Source organism: Hypanus sabinus, chromosome 15 (assembly GCF_030144855.1).
Source record: "Hypanus sabinus isolate sHypSab1 chromosome 15, sHypSab1.hap1, whole genome shotgun sequence".
Taxonomy (NCBI): Eukaryota; Metazoa; Chordata; class Chondrichthyes; order Myliobatiformes; family Dasyatidae; genus Hypanus; species Hypanus sabinus.
In genome coordinates, this window is record NC_082720.1 from 52,002,816 (window position 1) to 52,028,333 (window position 25,518).

General features: G+C 37.2%; 1 protein-coding gene across 2 annotated transcripts in view; it reads left to right on the forward strand.

Moving 5' to 3' along the window:
• The window catches only part of LOC132405525 (BTB/POZ domain-containing protein KCTD16-like), a 268,938-nt gene that overhangs the window by 229,510 nt on the left and 13,910 nt on the right, over positions 1-25,518 (forward strand). The window contains exon 2 of one of the 2 annotated variants that reach the window (XM_059990404.1): positions 3,704-6,279. The exons of the other annotated variant lie outside the window; for it this stretch is intronic. Within the exon in view, the coding sequence (XP_059846387.1) occupies positions 3,704-4,152 (449 nt within the window). The 3' untranslated portion in view covers positions 4,153-6,279. Of the gene's footprint in view, positions 1-3,703; positions 6,280-25,518 lie in introns of those variants that run through there. 2 annotated transcript variants of the gene reach the window in all.

Genomic DNA, 25,518 nt, shown 5'->3' on the forward strand with positions numbered 1-25,518 from the left:
AGCCGAGATATCGCTGCTCCACTTCGTATACCTTCAGGCAGGCAGTCGGGTTTCGCCTGAGTTATGATCCTTCCCCTTTATTGATCACAGCACTCAAAGTTGGACTTGAGCAATAGGAGATTGGCTGTGATCGCTAATCCATAACGAGAATGGCAGAAGCAAATCAAATGAAAAAGAAGTGTAAATAATATCATGTGGAGTATTTGAAATATGGGTTTATAACAACACCAAGAAGCCAACAGCAGCCAGTGTATCAGTTGTGTGAAAATTTCAAATGAGGTAATAAAAACATCCAAGCTTCATGAACATTTGAAGAGAATACACTGATAAAGCAAACATGAGCTTGGTTTATTTTCAGTCACTTTGTGAATACTTTCAGAAATGGAAAACACTTTATAACATGTCTGCCAGCACTTCACCACAAAACAGTGATGGTTTGCGTCCTTCATACAACATTTCTTGCTAAATCTTGAAAGCCCCATACAGTTGGAGAAGATTCTGCCAGCAGTAAGGGAGGTTCTGAGTATGGTTTTGCATAAGTCACCAGACCATAGAGGAATAGATGGAACGTCTGAGAATGTGGAAGTCACGTTGTGCAACATACTTAGGACAATGAAGTTTGCTCTGCAGTTGGATGACTCAACGTTGCCAGGCAATGAATCTTTGCTTTTAGGTTATGTTTGCTTCATAAAAGATGAAAGCATGGTTCAAGAGATGTTACTTACAAGAATACTAGCAACACATGAAGGGGAAGTTAATATTTTGGGTTGTTGAGCATTTTTTTTTGAAAAGAAGGACATTCTGCTCACCAAGATTCTTGCTTGTGCACCAGATGTATCACCTTCAATAACAGGATGGCACTGTGGACCTATTACTTTCTTGAAAGAAGCTGTACCTAACATATTTACCATTCACAGTTTCATTCAAAGAGAACATCTTGAAACAAAAAAACCTAAGTGATCAGCTGCATAAATTGTTAAATACTGTGATCGCAGCGGTAAATAAAATCAAGTCCCATGCTCTCAGTTCTTGACAACTTTGAGAGCTTTGTATTGAGAATGATGAGCAGTTGGCCTGTTTGCTGTTACACACAGAAGTCAGATGGCTCTCAAAAGGGAAACTGTCTGAGATGCTTTTATGCACTTTTTTGAAACTGTGATAAATTTCTTTGAAGACTTGAATACTTAATTCAATAATCAACTGGAGATGCTAGGCAGGACATTCCTTATTTGTCAGAATTGTTCACAAATTTTAATGAGATCAATCTTCAATTGCAAGGAAATAAGGTGAACCTAATCAAAATCAAGTCTGGCGCCTCCACTTTTCTGTCCAAGTTAATCCTATATAAGTGCAACATTGGCTGTTGGGACCTTTTCCAATTTGTGAACCTCAGCTTCTGCGTGGGGATCTGAGACTCCTTCTGAGTGACATTCATCCCACTGTTGAGAAGCTGGTATTGCCTCACCAAGCCCATCCATCTTATTGAAAGGTGGTAAAGCAATGAAGTAGTGAATAGTTGGACTACTAAAGTATGCTCTAAAATTGTTCATGAAAATTGTTTTTACTGTAATTAAATAAGTAATTTTATTGGCAATTTTAAATACATTTCTATATTTTTTGTAATTATTTGTCACTGCTTTGAATTTGCAGTTCATATTTTCTTTCACTGTGCATCAAATATCAAAAATTCTTTTTAGTTTTTACGTAACATCTTGAAAGGAAGGTTGGGGGTCACTGGGGATATGGTTTGGGAGTCAAGGGGACACTAACACAAAGAACTTTCGGAATAACAGTTTTAAATCTTAAAGGTTACAAATGAGATGTACCTATTAAAATTACCCATATTTTAACTAGCATTCAAAATACCTTTATCTCCGGCAAGAATATTTCATGCTGCTGTTTGTAAGGAGTTTGTAAGTTCTCCCCGTGTCCGCATGGCCTTCCTGTGGGTGCTCCGGTTTCCTCCCACAGTCCAAAGATGTACCTGTTGATGGATTAATTGATCATTATAAACTGTCCTGTGATTAGGCTCGGGTTAAATCAGGGGTTGCTGGATGGTGTGGCTCAAAGGGCCGGAAGGGCCTGGTCTGCGCTGTATCTCAATAAAAAAATAAATAAAATAACAATGAAAAGGATCTAGTGCTAAAAATAAAAAAATATTTCCGTAAGATATAGATGTCTTGCTACCATCCAGTACACATTGTTTATGACAGCGCCAGGAGCACTATACTGTTGTATATTTAGCTATATGTTGAATATACACTTTATTCCAACGTGAACTTCTACAGAATATTTTTGTTATCTGTTAATCTTATTTTATGTGCTGTCTTTTGCACGTTGCTCCCAGAGGAACGTTATTTCGTTTAATAGTGTACCTATGTATAGTTGAATTGCAATACATTTGAACTTGTACTTTGGCCTGTCCAGTCTATGCTGGTCCACATTGCAAATCTCATCAATCCTGTTTCCCAGCTATTTCCCTTTGACTTCTTCCTATTTTATAATAATGTAGCTTGGTAAAAACACTATTCACTCTTTCTGTTCTTTTTGTACGTCTTTGTTGAAGTGCTTCAAACAAGGTGAACAAGGATAAAAATATAATGTACCAAGGCAAAGTATAACTTTTGAGCCTATGGTGTTGCAGTTTAGAAGAATAAGGGTGATCTCACTGCAATGTGTAAAAACGCAATCTAGAATTACAATCTAGAATTAGATGCATGGTTTTGGAATAAGAGATTGTTCATTTAAGATGTAAGTGAAAGTGGATCTTTGCTATTTTCCACCCCAAAGAGCTGTGGAGATGGAATCATTCATGCTTGAGATGGATTTGGGCCAGATTCAAGAGGCATGGGGACTAAGCAAGAGAGTCTAGTTGGAGCCACAATCATCATGAATATGGCTATACAGTTTCTTATATTCTTATGGATAGCTAATTAATCACAACTGAATGAAAGCTCGTCCTTCTCCTGGTGCTTTGTGCAGAGGATGAGCATTGCTGCTGGATACTTAGGGAAGAAAATTAAGACAGTGTTCATTATGGCCACAAAGCAAGTTTTGCTCACTTTGGAGGCAATGTTTAATGAAATCTGGATGTTCTTTAATTTCTTATATCTTATGAGTCATCATTTCATCTGGTGGACCCAACCCGGAACTACTGTATTTTTCAGTGATAATATAAAGTATGTCTTAAATGTAAAAACATAACGTGTGGAAGAAACAGCACAAGTGCTGAAATATCTCAGGAATGATGTTATTTAAATCTCTGCATGTAGGCACATGATGAGCGGGGTTTCGCGGGATATGGTCTGCGTGCAGGTAGTTGAGACTAGATGGAAGATTAGAACGGCATGGGGTAAATGGGATGAATGGCTGTTTCTATGCTGTAGTGCTCTATAACTCTATACATTTTATGCCTTTTGGACTATCGTGTGAGAAATTAAGTCACATGGTGGCAAAAGTGACTATCACTGGTCATTCCTGGGGCAACTAGCACAGCAATCCTACTGAGATTAAGTTTCCTTCTTACCTTTGTCTCTCATGCCTATGTCCCTCATAGCCAATCCCTGCGGCAGTGATGGTTTCTGATTAATCAATTACTTCCTGATCCATCAAGCAGTCCAGGCCCTTGCTCATCAATCTCGCTCCTGGCTCTCTGGGTTTGTTAGTGGTTTCCTTCTGCTTAATGGTATTTTCTCTGTTCCAGGTGGCTCTTCTCGTTGGCCTTCACCTCACTGTGAATGTGGCTGTCGGAATGATAAAAGTGAAAGGGATGGAGAGAGTGTAACTTCTTGCAATGAACTGTCCACCTCCAGCTGCGACAGCCAGTCTGAGGCCAGCTCGCCACAGGAGACAGTGATCTGTGGACCAGTGACCCGGCAGTCCAACATCCAGACCCTGGACCGGCCGGCTAAGAAGGGGCCCGTGCAGCAGGTGCAGCAAAGCGAATTCCGCAGGAAAAGTGATCTCCTGAGGACGCTCACCAGTGGATCCCGGGAGTCCAACACGAGCAAAAAGAAAGTCAAAGAGAAACTGACTATTGAAGAAGAGCTGGAGAAATGCATCCAAGATTTTCTTAAAATTAAAATACCTGATAGGTTCCCAGAACGAAAGTATCCATGGCAACTAGAACTGCTACGGAAGTACCATCTATAGGCCAGGTCCTTGCACAGGACAGCTTCCCTTTCATGCTTCTGGGCTCTCCTGGATCCACCTTTCCCTGTTCCCGGGCTGCAGCTGTTTTCCTCTCCACAGTGCACCTGGTCCCTCATTGCACCATGGTTCCTCCTCCGAGCTTTAGACAGCTTCCTCCTTTCATCGCCAACTATGTCCGAAAAGTGTTAATCTCTTTCACTAAGTCCCGAGCTAAACAAGGACAAAGTCATTAGGGAGACGTGCTTGAGTTCTGATCACTTATACGTTGCTGATCAAGCTTCACTGGAAGTCCGAATCACTAATATTACATTCTGAGCGAGTGAGATAAATGGGACAGGGGATGGTGTCGCATTTTAAACTTTCAGACAAACCCCACTTAAAGATAGAAGCAAAATACTTGTTCTGGAAATCAACAGGGAGCAAATGTGCTCCTGCTCATACTGGTCTCTTGGTTTTGGCTCCCTCCTACTCCCTGCTCTGATACCTGCATGTATTTAAGTGTGCAGATTGTGAATCAGACTTCAGTTACCGTGCTATTCATTGTAAAATTATTGGTATTTATCACAGAAAAAAAATCTGCTCTCACTTGGAAGTGCTGTGAAAAAGAAATTAATTTACTCAACAATTCCATTGTGAAATATCTTACAGCTGCATCACAAGCAAACTTCACCAGCTTGCTTAAATTAACAAAGATATATGCATCTTAGAAGAAAAAGCACATTGAAAGTTTTGACTACATTGTGTCAGTAATGAGGGTCTAAGCAGAGATTCCATACACTGTTCAAGTGCCCGACTCTAAAGTGAAGGATCCATTTTTACTCTAGATTCCAATGGCTGCTGAAGTTGCCATTTGCTCTTCCTTCTGCAGGAATAGTTTGGTGCAAAGCAGACTTAGCCAAACAAAGTGTGACTGTGAGATTCAGTATTCACTGTGTGATGTTTTAATTGGATAATGACTGACAGTCTATTGATGATTAGTATTCTTATCTTGGAGATCTGTGGAACTCTCTTGCAACGTGTGACTTTTTATTTCCAGTAAGTTTGTGATACTTATTTCCCTGCTGGGATGTTGAAGCACAAGTCTGTCTCTTCCATGAAATACTGCTACAATGGTGGGTCTCTGATGATCAGTTTACCAATTTCAGGTTAAGATCATGAAATAAAACCCTTCTGAGGGCTATGTTAGTATCCCTGCACTGTGTATGAACTTAATAGAATATTTATATTTCAATTGTTTGAATGTTTGGTACTGAAAGCTGTGATTTATGTGTTATGCTTTGGTCTCTTTGTGGTCTGTGCCCCTTGTTATTATATTAGTGCAGAATCTAGAAATGAATAAACCACTTCTTAGAGGGTTAATTAAATAAGACAACACATATCATCTGTTCCTCCCCCTCTCTTTCAGTTGGATAACAAAGAAAAGGGATCATAAATCTTACAAAGGGCCAACTGAATAATGACAGGCGTATAGGTGCATTATCGAAGGAGTTTAATTGTCACTTTTTAACTCACTGTCTTTTAAATGTGCAATAAGATGATGTAATTTCGTGTTGGTTGAAAATATCAGTCATTTTGCGTGATGTCATTGTGACAAATACAATTTGGGTCTTCTAGGTTATTTTTCCCAACTGTAGGAAGGCTCTTTAAAGAACACACCTCATTTTGTTTCAGTTTTTTTGCTTACCAGTTGGAAATGTGGTTTTTCCTCACTGTAATAATATAATTTGTGCTGAGGAATGACATCCAAAGTATCACCTTTTAAATAAGTGAGCCCATTCTGGATTGAGCCAGAGGTTTAGCACATGTCTTGTCAGTGGCAAATTATTGACAGAAAAGTATTGCCAATTTGGCAGTTCCAGCCTCTACTTTGTTGATCATCGAGATCACCCATGTCATTTCAAGTAATAATTTGAAATCAGCTGATTCCAAAGGCCACCAAGACACCATCTTAGACTGTTGGGCTTACTGGATTCTGTAATATGCTGGCTTTTGTGAATTAAGGTGATATATTGCACAGTGTTCTTGAATACCTCCATCTAACTGGTCAATCTTTCTGTGGTACTGCACTGTTCTGGTTTACAAATTACGGACACTAAAGAAATGTGTGACTGACAGCTTGTAATGTTTGAAAATGTGTATAATTTAAATATACAGTATATTGAAATGCACAATATTTATAAATAAAGATATATATACACAAAACAGTCAGGTTGCTGATATACTACAATATGAAGCAACACAATTAGTCAGTTAAAACAGAATGTTATGAATATTTGTACATTGATATGTTAACTCATCCCCTATCATTTGTTCCTTTTCATCTTAAACAGAAGTGATTCTACAGATGCTGGAAATCTAGAGCAACACACAAAATGCTGGATGAACTCAGCAGGTCAGGCAACATCTATGGAAAGGAATAAATAGTTGATGTTTCAGGCCAAAACCCTTCATCAGGACTGGAAAGAAATTTCCATAGATGTTGCCTGACTTACTGAGTTCCTCCAGCATTTTGTGTGTGTTGCTCTTTTGATCTGTGGACTATTTCCAGTATTTTCTGTTATGTTTTAGATTCCAAGCATCTGCAGTGTTTTGCCTTTTAATGACTAACTTTTAATGAAATGTTAGTGGTAAATCTGAAGAAATCATTACACATTGCTACAAACAAGTAAGTTAACATAATGACTGAACCTAAGACTTTTCACGGAATGCGTCACATCTATTGAACTTTCAAAGGAGATGGTTGCAGAAGGCAATTTTTTGAAATTTCATTTGGTTTTTCTGCTGCGTTTAGTAATTGAAGGGTAGTTTCCTTGTTTCCTATTGGCATCAAACACAACCAAATCTTTTGAGTTAAAGGCATATGATAAGTGTTTTTTTCTTATTGAAATGAATACTTCACTAGAGAATAACGGAAATAGAAGCAAAGACAGCCTGATAATAAGAGAATCTTTCAGTTTTCCTCTCTAATAATTTAAAAGTATAAAAAGTTGGTTGATCTCTGTTACACATGCACAATCTTCTATCCCTATTTCCTATGAACAATAAAACCATATGATTATTTATACTCCTAAGCAATAAGAGAAAAATGTTTCCTTTTAACTGCCACTGCAGGTGTGTAATACAGCTATGAGATTTTAACAACACCACGGCTAGAAACTGAATAACGTTTCAACTTTCCACTTTGATTCAATTGATATTTCAAGAACAGCAGGTGAATAATAGGATTTTTTCTTGCCTTTATAGTAATGCAGGAGATGATCAGTTATAGAGCACTGCATGTCATTTGATTTAATAAAGAAGCAAAACAGATAGATGCATTCATGATAAACGTTTATTCAAAGATGAGTATAGATTTATTTCTATAAATAAACAGCATGCAATTGAGAAATATTACACATTCCATAAAAGCTTATAGCTTATAATTCAGAGAATGATATATTATTGACTTTTCGTTGTGCAATGGAATTAATGAAAATGTGAGTTGTAATCTTTCTTTTCTGCCAGCATTATTTCTCAAGAAGAGCAGGCAGAATGTTTTTGTCTGATTTGATTTGTAAGAAAATTTCAGCCAGATAGAGTGTGACTGGAATAAAAATGGAGTCCTGGAAATAGTGAGGAGATCAGGAAGCATTTATGTAGATTAAAAAAAGTTTTTGGTCATTGACCTTTGAATTAAATCGCAGCTCTAATGAAAGATCATCAACCTGAAATGTTAACTGTTTCTATCTCCATAGAGCTACCTGACCTGCTGAGCAATTGCTGCATTCTGTGTCACCATTTCATGCTTGTGGCATTTGGAGTTATTACATGGTGATCCATTTGTATGCCAGCCCCATGCTAGTTAGACTACAGGCTACAGTGCTCTAAAAGTAGGTTCAAACTTTGGAAAATATGTTCTATTTCCAAACACTGTGTTCTTCCAAGCAGGGGAATTAAACAAAATAATATTTCTCCGGAAAAGGAAAAAAGATGAGAGTGAAATGCACAGAGACGAATTCACATTTCTCATCTGGAGAATTCGTTCCAGACTTCCCAATGTTCACAGCCTTTAAAAAGAGGGAAAAAACGTACTGTATGTGAAATAAAACGATTGAAGCCATTATAAAAATGTGCTAAAATAGACATTTAAATACATCAATAAGGGGAATGTGCAGGCATATGTTGTGGATATGAATCAATGAAGATTTTGTGAAGACTTGGCCTTTTCCTCTTGGGGCGACGGAGGATTAGAGCTGACCTACTGGAGGTGTATAAGATGATGAGAGGTATTGATCGTGTGGATAGCCAGAGGCTTTTTCCCAGGGCTGAAATGGATAACACAAGGGAGCATAGTTTTAAGGTGCTTGGAAGCAGGTACAGAGGTAATGTCAGGGGTAAGTTTTTCACACAGAGGTTCGTGGATGCATGGAATGCACTGCCAGTGATGGTGGTGGAGGTGGATACAATAGGATCTTTTAGATAGGTACATGATCCATACTAACCGCTACGCTACCGTGGCACCCATAGTGAGGAAAAGAGCTTTAGATTCCAGGAGGATATTGAGGGCCAGATCAGTTGAACAGATGAACAGCAAATAGAATTTAAACCAGAGAAGTGTGAAGTAGTGTGCTGGAGAGGTCCAGCAATGCAAGGGAACATTGCAATTAATGGGAGAATATTGAGAAGTGTGCAAGAATAGAGGAATCTTCAACTGTGTGCCACATATACTTAATTGTACCAGGATATATTAATAAGGGGAATATAAAGACACATAGTATATATTAATGAGACGGAATACAATAGCAAGGTATTTATGCTTGAACTGCACACAATGCACGTCAAGCCTCTACTTGAGTATTGCACAGAATTCTGGTTAGTACATCACAGGAAAGTTTGCATAGGAAATGGTGGAAAGAAGATTTACAGGGATATAGACAGAAAAAAACTATAATTGTGAGGAAAGATTGAAAAGTTAAGACTGCTGTCTTTGAAAGAGAATAGAAAGGAAAAAACAGTTAATTGTGTTGCCAAAAAGTAAAAGGGGCAAGATAGAGTAAACCGGGGAACTATTTCCTTTAACAGGGAGGTCAAAAGTTAGGGGGCATTGTTTGGCCATGGATTAATGGGAAGATGAGGAAAAGCTTTTTCACACACAGAGTGCTGTGGGTTTAGAACTCATAGTTTGAAAGGGTGATAAAGACAGAACCCCTTTTCAACTTTTACAGATCTGGATGTGTACTTGAAGAGATATGCCCTACAGGACTTTTACCTTGGAACTGGGAAGTAGGATTCGGCAGGATATCTCCTCTAATGGCTCGAACATGATGGGCCTTTTCTGCTTTATGGCTTGTTATGATTCTAGGGCTACTATGGTAACTAATCCAATAGTTTTAATGAATTAAGGGTTGATACTTAATTATGCATCAATAGAAGTTTTCTGTTGTAAAATGTTATGGACCATTTATTGCAACAGCTTTCATAGCAGAATGCAGACTCCATTTTAGAAAAGTTAAGGAAATTAGAAGCTCAGTGTATCTTCAGAATGACTCCAAACACTTTACATCCAATTAATTAATTTTGAAGTTCAGTCACTGCCAGATAAGTTTTATTATCACAGGGAGACTTAGCAAACACAGCAGCCAGTTTCTGCACTGCAATTTCCCACAAGCACTAAATGAGATCATTGACTAAATAATCTCTTTTTCACAGAAGGAGAAAGTTAGTTAGACCACCAGAATAATCACCATCCTATTCTTTAAAATTTGCCAGGGGATCTCTTATGGCAAGAAGCAGATGGGAATGGTATAATATTTAGCTTAATTTAGTACCTCACAAGAGAGGGAGCCGTGTTAAGTAAACTGTGCTGGAATGGAATTTGAGCTCATAATGTTCTTATAAAGAGAGGTTTAGAATTTATAGATTTTTCATTATATTAGAATGGCCAAAATCACTGCATAATTAAAGAAGTACTTTGAAGTGAAGTAATAAGCCAAAGGGACAAAAGTCAATTCATTCAAAATAACTTTTTCTAGACCCAGATATAGAACTAAAATGACCAAATTATAGAATTTTTTAGAGTTAGGAGGGTTTTCAATGAGTAGATCATCTTTGGCAAGCTCTAGGAAGGGATAGAATTGACTCTACCTGGATTGTAATATTTCAGCCTTATTTAGAAAGTGATCCAAATTGAGAGGGGAGATCAACCTGTGGAATTCCAGCAACAAAATTTCCATTGGATCTGTGTGGATATGAATCATCCTGACTTTTATTAACTCTATCCTTGCATTTTGACAGGAGGTGCACATTACTGGAAAAAGCTCCACTGCATTTCTGGCAGTGGAGATATGACTTTGGAATGTCAAGACCTCAAAGGCTTTCTAATATAGATGCCTCATGGGATAGAAAAATTAATCAAAGCTCATCTAATGTCTATCTATTGTACAGAATGCCCCAAGATTCTTTTCTTTTTGTTCCACATTTCTCCAAAATCCTAGCATATTCTACAGTACTGTTGAATCATACAAACTCAAATCCAGGAGAATAAGCAAATCGGAACCATAGAAACGTTTTTTGCACAGTTTGCAGGAGAAGATTACCCATGAGTACATGATAAATTCTATTTAATCTACTTCATCAGTATGTTTGGAGTGTGTGTCTGTGAAGAGCTGCTAACACTGTCAAATAATTTTGACCAAATAAGATACCTTAGAGCTTGTCTGCATGCTTGGTTAAACTAGAATCATTGCTGATGACCAAACAAAACCCTGAGATCTTGTCACCTAACTCTTCGTTCAACAAAGTGGTTCCAACCCAAAGTGGCAGTAGTTCTTGTTCAGGAAGGTCTTTGAGTGTATCACGCTCCCATGAGCAGAATCTCAGAATAATAATTCAGGAGGTGAATACTATGATTCAGGCCTTGGCATAATTTCCATACCAATAAATAGCTTCCAGTAGGTGAAGACTGGGAGGAAGTAAAATGGTGGGAGATCATTACAGCTGTTAGTTGGCTCTGGAGTTCAAAATGCTGGTTTACTTCACAGGATCTTGCAAAAAGAATTAATTAGTGCAGGTCTGATTAATGTTGTGGTTAACTTTGAATCAATAATGTGGGAGTCGTTTTTGCCTCCAGTTCCAGTTCATACATCTACCATTATTAGCTGAAATGTCTTTACCTTGTAATGTAAAATCCTCAATTTATGCAATTACTAAGAGAGTTCCAATTAGCTTTTCTTTATCATTTTTCAGTATTTTAAATTCATTAAACATGTAGTATGACATGTTTTGGTTTTAATTTCATTAGTACAGAACTATTTTAATTCAGATTTATTATCTGTTCCAGCTAAGAAATTTTCTGATTTAAGATGGTGCTGGTGAAACACAGCAATGGCTTACTGGAAGCAAACAAAACTGCTAACTGCTTTATTAATCACACTTTTTCTGATAAATGATCACTGCAATCGATAGTCTGAAACTTCCCTTTCAGAACTGAGCTTCTGAGCCACCTGAACAACCTGGCATTTTTGTAGCGTGATCTGAAGTCTCGGAGGTGCAGTGCGGTTGCGATGTGGCGTGTATGGGATGAATAGAGGTGGCGGGGCCTGGGTTGAAGAGCAGGGAACAAGCCAATGTTTGGGCACTGCCAGAGCAGACTTGAAGTGGCAGAACCGAGGTGAGGAACAAGCCGATGTTTGACCAATCTAAGCACCGGGCCAGGTTGGAAAGGTCGGCTATGGGCCGAATCGAGGCGTTGGGTCCCAGGACCAAGAGCATATTGAAATGGCAGTGCCTGGGTCTGAAAGCAAGGAATGACCAACTTTTTGACTGATTTAACCATCAGGCTAGATTGCAAAAGTCAGGGTGTTAGGACTGGAAGTGAGGGATAGGCCAGTGTTCAGCTCTCTGCTCGTGAGGTTAACTCTACACTGAACTGAGGGGGTAGCCTGCAACTAGCGGGTCCTGGATCAGCTGTGAATGGCTTCGTGGCTGTGCACTCACTTTCATGAACTTCAGTTGTGAAGGTTATTTGCTGACTTTTACTGTTTGCTCCGTTTGTTTTTCTGCAAATTGGGTATTAGGCGGTCTTTTTTAATGGCTTCTATTGTATTGTTTTGAGGCAGTCTATAAGGCGATGAATCTCAAGGTGGTATATAGTATACATACTTTGAGAATAAATGGGCTTTGAACTTTGTTACAATTTCCAAGAATTAAGATCGTTGCTACAACAATAATCAGGCAGCTGCCACAGTACTGTTGTTTGGCAAGTGATTGCAATGCCCTCATCTTGAGCCTCCATGTCAAATCAAATGTTGCTGATTTGGAGACAATAGTAATAGCCTTACCACCTGGTTTTGAATCCAGTTAAAAGCTATGCATGGAAGCACCTACAATGAGTCCTGTACAGTCAAATCGATGTTGCTAAAGCAATGCTTCTGCTGCTTGGATGAGCCTTGAACTACAGAGTGGACTGGATCTCAAGGTTCATGGTTATTCTCCACAACTTGGTTACAATCTCAACTTGGAATTTCCAAGCAGCTGTGAAATAAGCAGCACAGAAAGAAAGGGAAAAAAGCAAGGCAAATGCTGGAGTCTCCTATTTGACTTGGCAACTGATACAAATGCATTTTCATTAAAAACAGACTCATTTTCCCATGAAACTACAGTGTAACCATTACCTATCCCTGTAGCTCACCAGAACAACAAGTACTTGACTGCAATAGCAGAGAAATACTTTACACCAACATATGGTGGCATTCAACAATGACATAGCCAGTCATGCAGCAACCAAACATCACTGTGTATTACCTCTGAGCATGTCTTCTGTGTGCTGTTGTCCATGCTGTCTGTTTACATTTCTGGCAATGTTGCAGGAATACAGAATGAGCAGAAGTAGTTCTAGACCTGCAGTTTTGATTACAGTTTTATCGTGAATAGCAATGGCGCACACAGCTGTTTTATCAGTGAGATCTGACAGGGGCCAAAGAGGTGTGCATAAATTCTAACATTGCATCCACTTCCACAAGGCTAAGTTTAAACAATCCGTATATTAATTAAATTAGTTATAATGATGACCTGCCTTTAAAGCTGTTTTTGAGCACCATGATGGAAGTAGTCTGAGTTTGCAAAGCAGAAATCTGAACTTGCATTACAGATCTCAGATGTTGGACTGTGTGGTTGTGCTGCTGAGGGTGCAATGGAGGCTGGGGGGTTTGAATTAGAGCTGGCATGTGAGACTCAGTGCAAAAACTAAATTAAAGCAAGAGCTGCAAACCTCAACATTGCCTTCAGATTTCTCATGGCATTTGCTTGGTGGGCTTTGCTGGACCCCTGTTGGATAGAGAAATTTCTTCCTTGGTTGAGCACTGAAGCCATGATAACTAAGGTATGGAACACATTTCTGTGTCTGTCCTGCACTGGGACATTCTGGCTAGATGAGCTTTGTTGCATATAAAATTTTATGTGGCTTTTTATGACACAATTATGTCATTAATGAATAAATGAGAAACCACAATTGGTTAGTCAGCTATAGAAAATGCAAATGTATAACAACCCAGATTACATACAAGCAGGAAAAAATCCACAGATTCTGGAAATCCAAAGCAGCACACACAAAAATGCTGGTGGAGCACAACAGGCCTGGCAGCATCAATGGAAAAGAATAAACAGTTGACATTTCAGGTCAAGATCCTTCATCGGGACTGGAAAGAAAGAGGAGAAATCAGAGCAAGAAGGTGGAGGGAGGGGAGGAAGGTGATATGTGAAACTGCGAGAGGGGGAGGGGTTGAAGGAAAAGAGCTGGGAATTTGATTGGTGAGAAGATAAAGACCATAAGACATAGGATCAGAATTAGGCCATCTGGCCCATCGAATCTGCTCCACCATTCAATCATGGCTGATCCTTGTTTTTCCTCCTCCTCAACCCCAGTTCCTGGCCTTCTCCCCGTAACTTCTGATGCCATGTCCAATCAAGAATCTATCAATCTCTGCCTTAAGTACATCCAATGACCTGGCCTCCACAGCTGCATATGGCAACAAGATCCACAAATTCACCACCATTTGACTAAAGAAATTTCTCCGCATCTCTTTTTTGAAAGGGTGCCCCTCTATCCTGAGGCTGTACCCTCTTGTCCTAGACAGAGTAGGTGTGGAAAGGATGTTTCTCATGGTGGGAGAAAGGTTTCAATGAGAACCCTCCCCTCATCCTTCTGAATTCCAGCGAGTACAGACCCAGAACCATCAAACGGTCCTCGTAGGGTAACCCTTTCATCCATGTGAACCTCTTCTGGACCCCCTCCAATGCCAGCACATCTTTTGTGAACACCCAAAGCTGTTCACAATACTCAAGGTGAGGTCTCACCACTGTCTTATAAAGCCTCAGCATCACATCCTAGCTCCTGTATTCTAAACCTCTTGAAATTAATGCTAACATGGCATTTGCCTTCCTCACCACCTGAAGGGCTGGAGGAGGGGGAATCTGATGAGTGGATAGAACCCCTTGGTAAAAAGGGAAGGAGGAGGATCTGCAGATTAAATGCTATTGGCATACCGTAACCAATGCTGCTATTTCAAAGTTTAGTATCAGGCGTGCAAATGAGATGGCTCACCTGCTGGGAAGCCATCAGTGCTTGAGGCTGCAAGCCTGCTGAGATCTCTTTAATGTTGGTTTGCCTCTTTGATCTATGGATTCGAAGGGATTTGCTGAGGCTGGTGATACACCAGTGGCTATACCTCATTAGGAGTTTGAGGAGGTTTGGTATGTTACCAAAGACTCTAACACATTTCTACAGATGTACCGTGGCAATCATTCTGAGTGCTTGCATCATCACCTGGCATGGAGGCTCCAATGTACAGGATTGAAAAAATCCACAGTGGGCTGTGGGCTCTGCCATCTCCATCTTAGGCACTAGACTCCCCACCATCAAGGACATTTTCAAAAGTCAGTGCCTCAAGAAGGCAGCAATCATCATTGGGGACTATCACTGTCTAGGTTATACCCTCTTCTCATGATTGGCATCAGGGAAGAGGTGCAGGAGCCTGAAGGTGCACACTCAGCATTTTAGGAATAGCTTCTTTCTCTCCCCCATCAGATCTCTGAATGATTCAGGAATCTACAGACACTACCTCATTATTTTGCTCTCTTTTTGTGCTATTTTAAATATATTTCTTATTGTAACTTACAGTAATTTTATGCTTTATATTGTCATTTTATGCATTACACGGTGCTGTTGCTGCAAAACAACAAATTTCACAACATATGTCAGTGATAATAAAAACGATTCTAATTCTGAATGTAGGGTTTATCCATTCATATGCTTAGATGAAGCAGTCAATAGTGACTTGCAACTTGAACTTGAAATATGCACGTGTGCATCTTTTGTCAGTGTACAGTAACTTGATGACTGTAATCAGTGATCCTGGTTCAGGAGTGTATGTGGCACTCATGGCAATCTGGTTTGAAGAGCAGGGCATACAGCAAGAATTGGCTACCATAACTAGGATGAAAAGTTAAGAACATGGGAGTGGTAGTCTCTCCAGATGATCATGTAGAATGTGGTCATTAGCTTCAAAGCAGTCTTGCTGCAGTCACATCTCCTCCTGGTAGGTCGTAGAAGGTGGATGATTACAGTATTTCCCCAGCTTAGGGGAGACCAAAACTAAACGGCACAGGTTTAAGATGAAGGGGGAAGGTGGGGGTAACATTTTCATAAAAAGGTAGTGAGTATATGTAATGGGCCAGAAGAAGTAGTTGAGTATCACTTAAGAAGTATTCAGATAGATGCATGGTGGGGTAGGGCTTACAAGGATATGGACTGAATGCAGGAAATTTGGACGAGCTGGAAGTCTACAGTGGTATGGACCAAAAGCCTGCATTCCTGCTGAATAGCTCAGTGGCTCTGTGACTCCTGCACTGTCACCAGAGCAATTTTTCATTTCTTCTAAGGAATGAAAACTGCCTGTGTCCATAGGAATGTGGCGCTACTGGATAATGAATGTCTGGGCCTCTTGAATATTTCACTGATGCATTATTTAATAATGAAAGAGTCACATTGATAAATTGTAAGCAAATGCATTGAATTGGTGTAATAAATGAAGATAATGGCATGTTCTGATTGTATTTCTGCACTTATTATGAATGGATAAAATATATTTTGGGGAAAGAAGAGAACACAACATTCTCTCATCCACCAGGTTGAACACCACTTTCCTCACTACTGATCAAGGCTCAGAATCTCTCCAGGACCCACACACTAGAGTAGGGGTCTTTTGTGACCTAGAGGAGAAGAAGCATTTCTAAGTTTAGAATATTTTTGTTTTGGAAATAATTTACATGTTTCATTCAGCAGAAGCAGTGTTGTTGAAAGGAAATCATTGACTATCAGCTTTCCACTTCTCACATCTTGAGGAAAAGGGGAAAAGGGTTGGAAGTGCATGATCCTTCTGTCCTTGTGGAATCTGGACATACTCACATATGTAAGTGTGTGAATAAGCATCCTCATGTGCATGCAAACACACAAACACATACACATCTGCATATCTATCTAGCATTTATATAGAAACCACCTAAGCATTTTAATGTTCTAACTTTGTTTTAAAATGCAACACTTTAATGATTATTATTTTTAATATATGCATTGACCATGTAGTTTGACTATGTTACAACCTGCCTATAACAATTGAGTGTTATACTCTTAACTATGACTGCAGACAAATGATTCTTTAGCAGCACAACCACCCATTTTAATGAAAACCTCAAAATAGCAGATCTGTTGAATACTTCTGTCTACCTTGTGTAAAGAGCTTTTTTATATTGAGTCTGGCTATAATTTAACCTATTGGGTCTAATGCTGATGACAAACTGGCACCCTATAGAGATGGTTTAATAGAAATGTCCATCACTGTCAGAACATTGCCGCCAGTGGTGGAAACTGAATCATAACAAACAGCACCCCTGCTGAAATGGGGCTTATTTTAAAGCCATATGATTGAATGGAATCCTTTCTGTAACCTTTCCCATCACATTTTTCAGTGATTATTTCAAGGTTCAGATTTCTGAAGTTTAATCATAAAAAATATGCTTGCAATTAGCTGAAGAAAATGATTTCAGCAATCATTTGGAGCCACATTAAATCATTTGTTAAGATGCAGCCCAATGTTGAAATGAATAAGCTTATGCTTTCTGGAGACACAAGAGAGACTGCAGATGGTGGAAATCTGGAGCAAGACACAAATGCTGAACGATCAGCTGATCAAGCAGCAATTATGGAGGGAGAAGGTCAGTCAATGTTTTGGATTGGGATCTTTCATCAGAACTATAAAGGAGGATGGGGAAATAGCCAGTTTTAGGTGGTAGGGGTGAAGAGAGTAGGAGGAGCGGGAGTTAGTAGGTGATGGGTGGATCGAAGTCAGAGGGGGAAGAGAGGCAGGTGGGGGAAGAGGAATGGGGATGATGTAAAAAGCTGGGAGGTGATAGGTGGAAGTGGCATAGTGCTGAAGAAGATGAAGTCTGTGGGCCATGGAATAGAGAGAAGGAGGTGGGGAGGGGAACCGATGGGAGGGTGGGAGAGAGAAAGGTTATTGGGGCCAGTGGGATAAAGGAAATCAAAAGGGGCAACAGAAGGGGATCATGACTAGTAGCTGGAGAAACTGATGTTCATGCTGTCAGGTTGGAAGCTAACAATGAAAAATATAAGGTACTGTTCCTTTGATTTATGTTGGACTTCAGTTTGGCAGTAGAGGAGACCATGGACAGATTGGTTGGAGTGGAAATGGGAAATTGCATTAAAATAGATGATCACTGGGAGATCCCAGGTGTTATGATGGATGGAACAAAAGTGCACGGTGAAGTAATACCCCAATGTGCACCAGGTCTCCTCAATGTTGAGAAAGCTACACTGAGAGCATTAGATCCAATAACAGACACCAATGGACTCACAAATTGGACGATTGCCTCACCTGTTGAAGTCCTTGAATGTTGGTGAGGGAGAAGGTGTCGGTGTAGATGTACACTTAGTGTGGCTTCAGAGCTAAATGTTGGAGGGGGATTGGAAGTGAGAAATGAGTGAACAAGGGATCACCAGAAAGAGTAATTCCTGAGGTAAGTGGGAATTTCAACCACAACAAAATCTCAATGCTGCAACCAAGTCACAGCTCGAAATAAAGCTTTCTTTTCTTTTTCAATCTTTTTATTGATTTTCATATATACACAAAAAAAATAACATAGTAATAAGTAAGTTGTGAATACAATAGACTTGAAATCACATTGATAATAAGATAACAATATCCTACTAAACATCAACAGAAGAGAATACCTTAATCAATCAAGTCCACATGATTATATGAAAAAAAACAAAAATAACCATTAAAAAAGAAAAAAAATATTAAAAATATGTGAAAAAAATATATATTAAAAAAAATAAAACACTAAACTAAACTAACATGGGCAATAATAACAGTTTACAAGTATATGGTAGTGTCAAAGAACTCCGGAACTCCATACCTGAACATGAATAAGCAGAAAGAAGGTCTGGAAAAGGCCAAATTAATTCATATGAAAATGTCGAATAAACGGTCTCCAAGTTTCTTCAAATTTAATTGATGAGTCAAAAATAGTGCTTCTAATTTTTTCCAAACTCAAATAAGAAATAGTTTGAGAAAGCCATTGAAATGTGGTAGGAGGATTTACTTCTTTCCAATTTTGTAATATAGACCTTCTGGCCATTAATGTTACAAAAGCAATCATTCGTCTGATTGAAGGGGAAAACTGATTACCATCTTCATTTGGTATGCCAAAAATTGCAGTAATAGAATGAGGTTGTAAATCTATATTCCAAATTGAGGAAATAGTAGTAAATATGTCCTTCCAATAATTATGTAAAGTGGGACATGACCAGAACATATGGGTCAATGAGGCCACTTCTGAATGACATCTGTCACATTGAGGGTTAATATGAGAATAGAATCGAGCAAGTTTATCTTTAGACATATGAGCTCTATGTACAATTTTAAATTGTATTAAAGCATGTTTAGCACATATAGAAGAAGAATTAACCATTTGCAAAATTTTTTCCCATTTATCTGTTGATATGTTATATTGAAGTTCTTTTTCCCATTCTTGTTTAATTCTAACTGATATTTCTGGTTGTATCTTCATAATCATATTATAAATAAAAGCTACTAATCCCTTTTGACAAGGATTTAAGGTAAAAATCAAATCTGTAATGTCCACCAAAGTTGAATTAGGAAAAGATGGTAAAACTTTATGCAAGAAATTTCTAATTTGTAAATATCTGAAAAAATTAGATTTAGGTAATTCAAATTTGTTGGAAAGTTGATCAAATGACATCAAAGTATCTTCAAAAAAGAGATCACGAAAACATTTTATACCTTTCCTTTTCCATATGTTAAAAGCTTGATCTGTCCAGGAGGGTTTGAAAAAGAAATTAAATAAGATAGGGCTATCAAGAACAAAGTTTTTCAAACTAAAAAACTTACGAAATTGAAACCAAATTCGTAATGTATGTTTAATAACAGGATTAAATATTTGTTTATTAAATTTAACTAAATCCGCAGGAAGACAAGAACCAAGAACAGAGAATAGAGAATATCCCTTTACCTCATTACATTCTAAATTTACCCACTGTGGGCACAGTGGTGAATCCAAATCTAGTTTCCAATACAATAAATTACGAATATTATTTGCCCAATAATAAAATCTAAAATTGGGTAAAGCTAAACCACCATCTTTTTTTGATTTTTGTAATTGCTTTTTACTTAACCTAGGGTTTTTATTTTGCCACACAAATGAGGAAATTTTTGAATCAATGCTATCAAAAAAAAATTTAGGAATAAAAACTGGTAGGGCTTGAAATAAGTATAAAAATTTCGGTAAAATCATCATTTTAACAGCATTAATCCGACCAATTAATGATAAAAACAAAGGAGACCATCTTGTAGTAAGTTGATGAATTTGATGAAGCATAGGTAAAAAATTCAGTCTAAATAAATCTTTATATTTCTTGGTAATTTTTATACCTAGATAGGTAAAGTTATCAGTAACAACTTTAAATGGTATCCTATCACTCAATAAAGTTTGTGCATTTAAAGGAAATAATTCACTCTTATCTAAATTTAGTTTATAACCAGAAAAAGTACCAAATTGAACCAACAAGGATAAAATAGCAGGAATAGACCTATCAGGGTCAGAAATATATAACAACAAATCATCAGCATAAAGAGATAATTTGTATAACTTCTCATTACGGGTAATACCAAAAATATTAGGAGATTCACGAATAGCAATAGCTAAAGGTTCTAATGCAATATTAAATAATAAAGGACTTAAGGGACAGCCTTGTCTCGTACCACGAGATAATTGAAAAAAAGAGGATCTGTAGTTATTTGTAAAAACAGAAGCGACAGGTTTATGATATATTAATTTAATCCATGATATAAAGTTAGGACTAAAATTAAAATTTCTCAATGTATTAAATAAATATATCCATTCAACTCTATCAAAAGCTTTTTCAGCATCTAATGAAATAACACATTCTGGGATTGTGGGTGGTGAAGTATGAATTATATTAATCAATTTTCTAACATTAAAAAAGGAATACCGATTCCTCATAAAACCAGTTTGATCTTCTGAAATAATCTGAGATAGTACTTTTTCTAATCTAATAGCTAAAATTTTTGTAAGAATCTTAGAATCTACATTTAATAGTGATATAGGGCGATAAGATGTACATAAAGTAGGATCTTTATCTTTTTTAAGAATTAGAGAAATATTAGCTTCATAAAAAGATTGAGGTAATCTCTTCTTAGCAAACGCATCATTAAAAATTTCACATAACCAAGGAGAAAGCAAAGAAGAAAAAGTTTTAAAAAATTCTACTATATAACCATCAGGACCAGGAGCTTTCCCTGAATTCATTGATGAGATAGCCTCTCCTATTTCCACCATAGAAATAGGAGCATCTAACAGGCTATGGTCTTCATCAGTCAGTTTAGGAATATTCAAATTGTTAAAAAAATTATCTATCATGGACTGGTCACCATCAAATTCTGAATGATATAAAGATTTATAAAAATCTTGAAAGGTATTATTAATTTCTTTATGATCAGTAGTTAAATTACCGTCTGATTTGCGAATTTTAATAATTTGTCGCTTAGTCGAGATAGCCTTTAATTGATTAGCTAACAGTTTACCAGTACGGTCACTATGAATATAAAATTGAGCCCTGGTCCTAATTAATTGATTTTCAATTGAAGAAGATAATAGTAAACTATGTTCCATTTGAAGCTCAACTCTCTTCTTATAAAGTTCTTTGGTAGGAGTCACGGAATAAATCTTATCAATTTCCTTGATTTTATCCACCAATAAAGCAATATCTAAATATCTTTGTTTTCTTTTACCAGCAGAATATGAGATAATTTGACCACGAATAAAAGCCTTAAAAGAGTCCCAAAGTATTCCTCTGTCGATTTCTTCAGTACAGTTTGTAGAAAAGAACAAGTCAATTTGCTGTTTTATATAAGTAATAAATTCTGGGTCTTGAAGCAAAGTAGCGTTAAGTCTCCAAGATCTGGTATTATTGGAATAGTCCGAAATCTTAATAGATAACTTCAAAGGTGCATGATCCGAAATAGTAATAGAATCATATTTACAATCAATAACATCCGTTAATAACCGATGATCAATAAGAAAATAGTCAATTCTAGAATAGCTATGATATACATGTGAAATATATACATATTTCTGTAATTCCCGAGTCAACCATAAATGAATTAATAAGTAGGGCTGATCTATTCGGAAGAGTACGAATAGGTTTAGATCTATCCATCGAAGGATTCAAACAACAATTAAAATCTCCACCCATTATCAACATATATTCATTTAGATTAGGAAGAGAGGTAAATAAACGTTTAAAAAATTCAGGGCAGTCAAAGTTTGGAGCATAAATATTAACTAGAACAACTTTCCGATGGAAAAGTAAGCCAGTTATCAACAAAAATCTACCCTGTGGGTCAGAGATAATTTCATGATGGGTAAACGATATTGAGGGATCTATAAAAATAGACACACCCCTAATTTTAGCAGTACAATTCGAATGAAATTGTTGACCCTTTCAGAACCTAAAAAAACGTTGATTATCCTCCCTCCTGATATGGGTCTCCTGTGCAAAGATAATATTAGCATTCAGTCTATGGAATACTTTAAATATTTTTTTATGTTTAATCGGATGATTTAAACCATTAGTATTCCAGGAGATAAAGTTAACAGATCTATCCATCATACCAATATTAATTGTGTATATCATAAAAGGTTAGAAAGACACATAACCCACAATTCAGGAAGTAGGAAAATTGATTCAGGAACAACCGGAGAACATGACACCTCAACAATATTAGTAGTTTAAAGTCGGCCCATAAACTAAAAGCAAAAAAATAAAAAGCAAAAGCGTGAAAAAAGATCCCTACCCCCTCCCCCCACCCTTCGAAAAAAAGCCAAACGGCAGGCGCATAATCTAATACTAATATTACCCCCATTTCAAGATGGCAGCTATATAAAAAAGATTAAAAGAAAACTATATAACACCCAAATTAAGATATAGAGTTGCAAAAAAAAAAAAAAAATATATATATATCAATCAGAATAAAAGAAAACTAATATAATACAACAATCATTAATAAAAAAAAGTATAAACGTCAAAATTTAAAAGTGTAATATACCTTAAAAAAAAAAATCCCGTATTCAAATACAAGATGACGTTTCAAAAGCAAAGACTTATGGGAAGAAGAAACGCCATTTTGAAAAAGCCATATTACTAAATACAAATGTGAGTTCAGCAATCTGTTAAAAGACAAAATAACATTTAAAAAAAGGGATATAATAAACAGTACAACATATATATAAAAAAAAAACAAAAATCCAAAACATTCGTCCCATATCTGAGTACAGGCAAACAGATAAATGCTTGTAAAAAACAGAATCTTACGGGAAAAAGAAACGACATCTTAAAAAAAAGGTAAATCATTATTGCAAAATATAAACGTATATAACCAGAACAGAAAGAAAAAAGGATATTATCAAAATTAAAAAGAACATCTATAAACAATGATGCTAGTAAAAAAAAACCGGACCCATAGATCAAAAAATAAAAAGTTATAACCCAGCTTCATAGGTTAATACTTAAAATAGAAAGATATCCTCTCTTCAAAAAATCTTCCACATAACACATAGTTCAAGTTGCAGTAGAAGATCGAAATTCTTCAACAAATTTCTTCGCTTCTTCCGGAGTGTTGAAAAATCGTTGACTGTTGTCGTCCAGCACAATTCTAAGCTTCGCTGGATACATTAAAGCTTGTCTAAGTCCAATCGAGTGAATCTCTGCCATCACTGGTTTAAAAGCGATTCTGGCTTTCATTACTTCATAAGAATAATCCTCAACAATTCGAAATTGAAAGTTTTTGTAGGAAATCATACCTTTTTTACGAGCTAATCGAATTAAAAGCTCTTTCTCACGAGGATAATGAAGGCGAACAATCACCGCTCGTGGTTTATCAGTCGCAGCTGAAAACCTCCGAAATAAAGCTGTTAATTTAATAAAGTTGTAACTTCATTCTCATTATTAGACCTTTTACAGTTGAACATTCCTGATCATTCTAAAAATCCATTCCATGCAGTAATGCCAACCTTAATGATCCACCCATAGTAGTAATTAAGATCAGTTAAGGATTTGATTTATCTCAGAAGTTGTTTATGATGGCAAGAGGAGGCAATCAGAAGATGTAGAAAGAAATATTAAGTCTTTTACAGATTCTCGTTTCCTTTCAGAGCATGAATTTAAGATCAAGGCCATGATGCAAACAGTCATAAAATACTACATCTTGAAAGCAAAGCAAAATATCTTCTCTCTAAGGATGAAGTTGAAAGAACAACAATCACTAAAGCTAATTGAATGTCAGATTACTTGGGTAGACTGCAGAAAAGAAGTGAGAGGATAATGATATAATTCTTCTGTAAACAATATTTTGAATAGCGAATTATATGTAATCAGCAAGGAAAGGAAGCAAACACATAAGGATACTTCCTAAGTTGCGAGAAAGATCCTTATTCAAAGTATGAAAGGGCAATTATGGAATAAAATGCAAGATAAACATTTATTTGCACAAATCAATATTAATCACAATGAACTTCTGAATATAATGGCAGAAGCAAAACCCTTGGAATCATTAATTGAGAGATTGAATGCTGTAATAGTTGCATATTAGAATCTCTATGGATGAATGATTCAGGATACTTATTCAGACTAGCTCCAGTTGTAATGTCAGTGTACTATTGATGAGAGATTTGATCCTTTACTATTAAGAGTAAACAGGTTGAACAGCACAAAGTGAGTTGACTTTGGCATCCAAGCTCACTGTATAAATGTTAATAATGTTTTATCAGCGTTATCCTTGTCCAACTCAGAATCAGAATCAGGTTTAACATCACAGTCAGATGTGAAATTTGTTGTTTTGAGGCAGCAGTACATTGCAATATATAATAATTATAAAAACTATAAGTTTCAATAAGTATGTGTAAAAACAAAATTGAAATTAAATAGGTAGAGAAAAAAGAGAGAAAATAAACTGAGGTAATGTTCATGGTTCATTGTCCATTCAGAAATCTGATAGTGGAGGGAACGAAGCTGTTCCTGAAATGTTGAGTGAGTGTCTTCAGGCTCCTGTTCCTTTTCCTTTCTGGAAGCAATGAGAAGAGGGCATGTCTGGGGTAATGAGAGACCTTAATAATGGATGCTACCTTTTTGAGGCAATGCCTTTTAAAACTATCTGGGCTGCTGGGGAGGCAAGTGCTTGTAATAGAGCTGGCATGGTTTACAACTTTCTGCAGTTTTCTCTGATCCATTGCATTGACCCTTCCGTACCAGATGGTGATACAGCCAGTTAGAATGCTCTCCATGATACATCTGTAGAAATTTGGGAATGTCTTTGATGACATACCAATTCTCCTCAGATTCTAAATGAAATATAGCCACTGTCATTCCTTCTTTTTAATTGTATCATATGTTGGACCCAGAATAGATCTTCAGAGATGTTGACACCCAGGAAATTGAAACTGCTCACTGTTCCCGCTTCTGATCCCTCGATGAGGATTTGTGAGTGTTCCTTCATCTTTACTTCCTGAAATCCATAATCAATTTCTTGCTCTTACTGATGTTGAGTGCAAGGTTGTTCCTGTGACACCGCTCAACCAGCTGATCTACCTCGCTCCTGTATGCCTCCTCATCACCATCTGAAATTCTGCCAATAATAGTTGCATTGTCAGCTCATTTACAGATGAAGTTTGAGTTGTGCTTAGCCATACAGTCATGGATGTAGAGATCAGAGC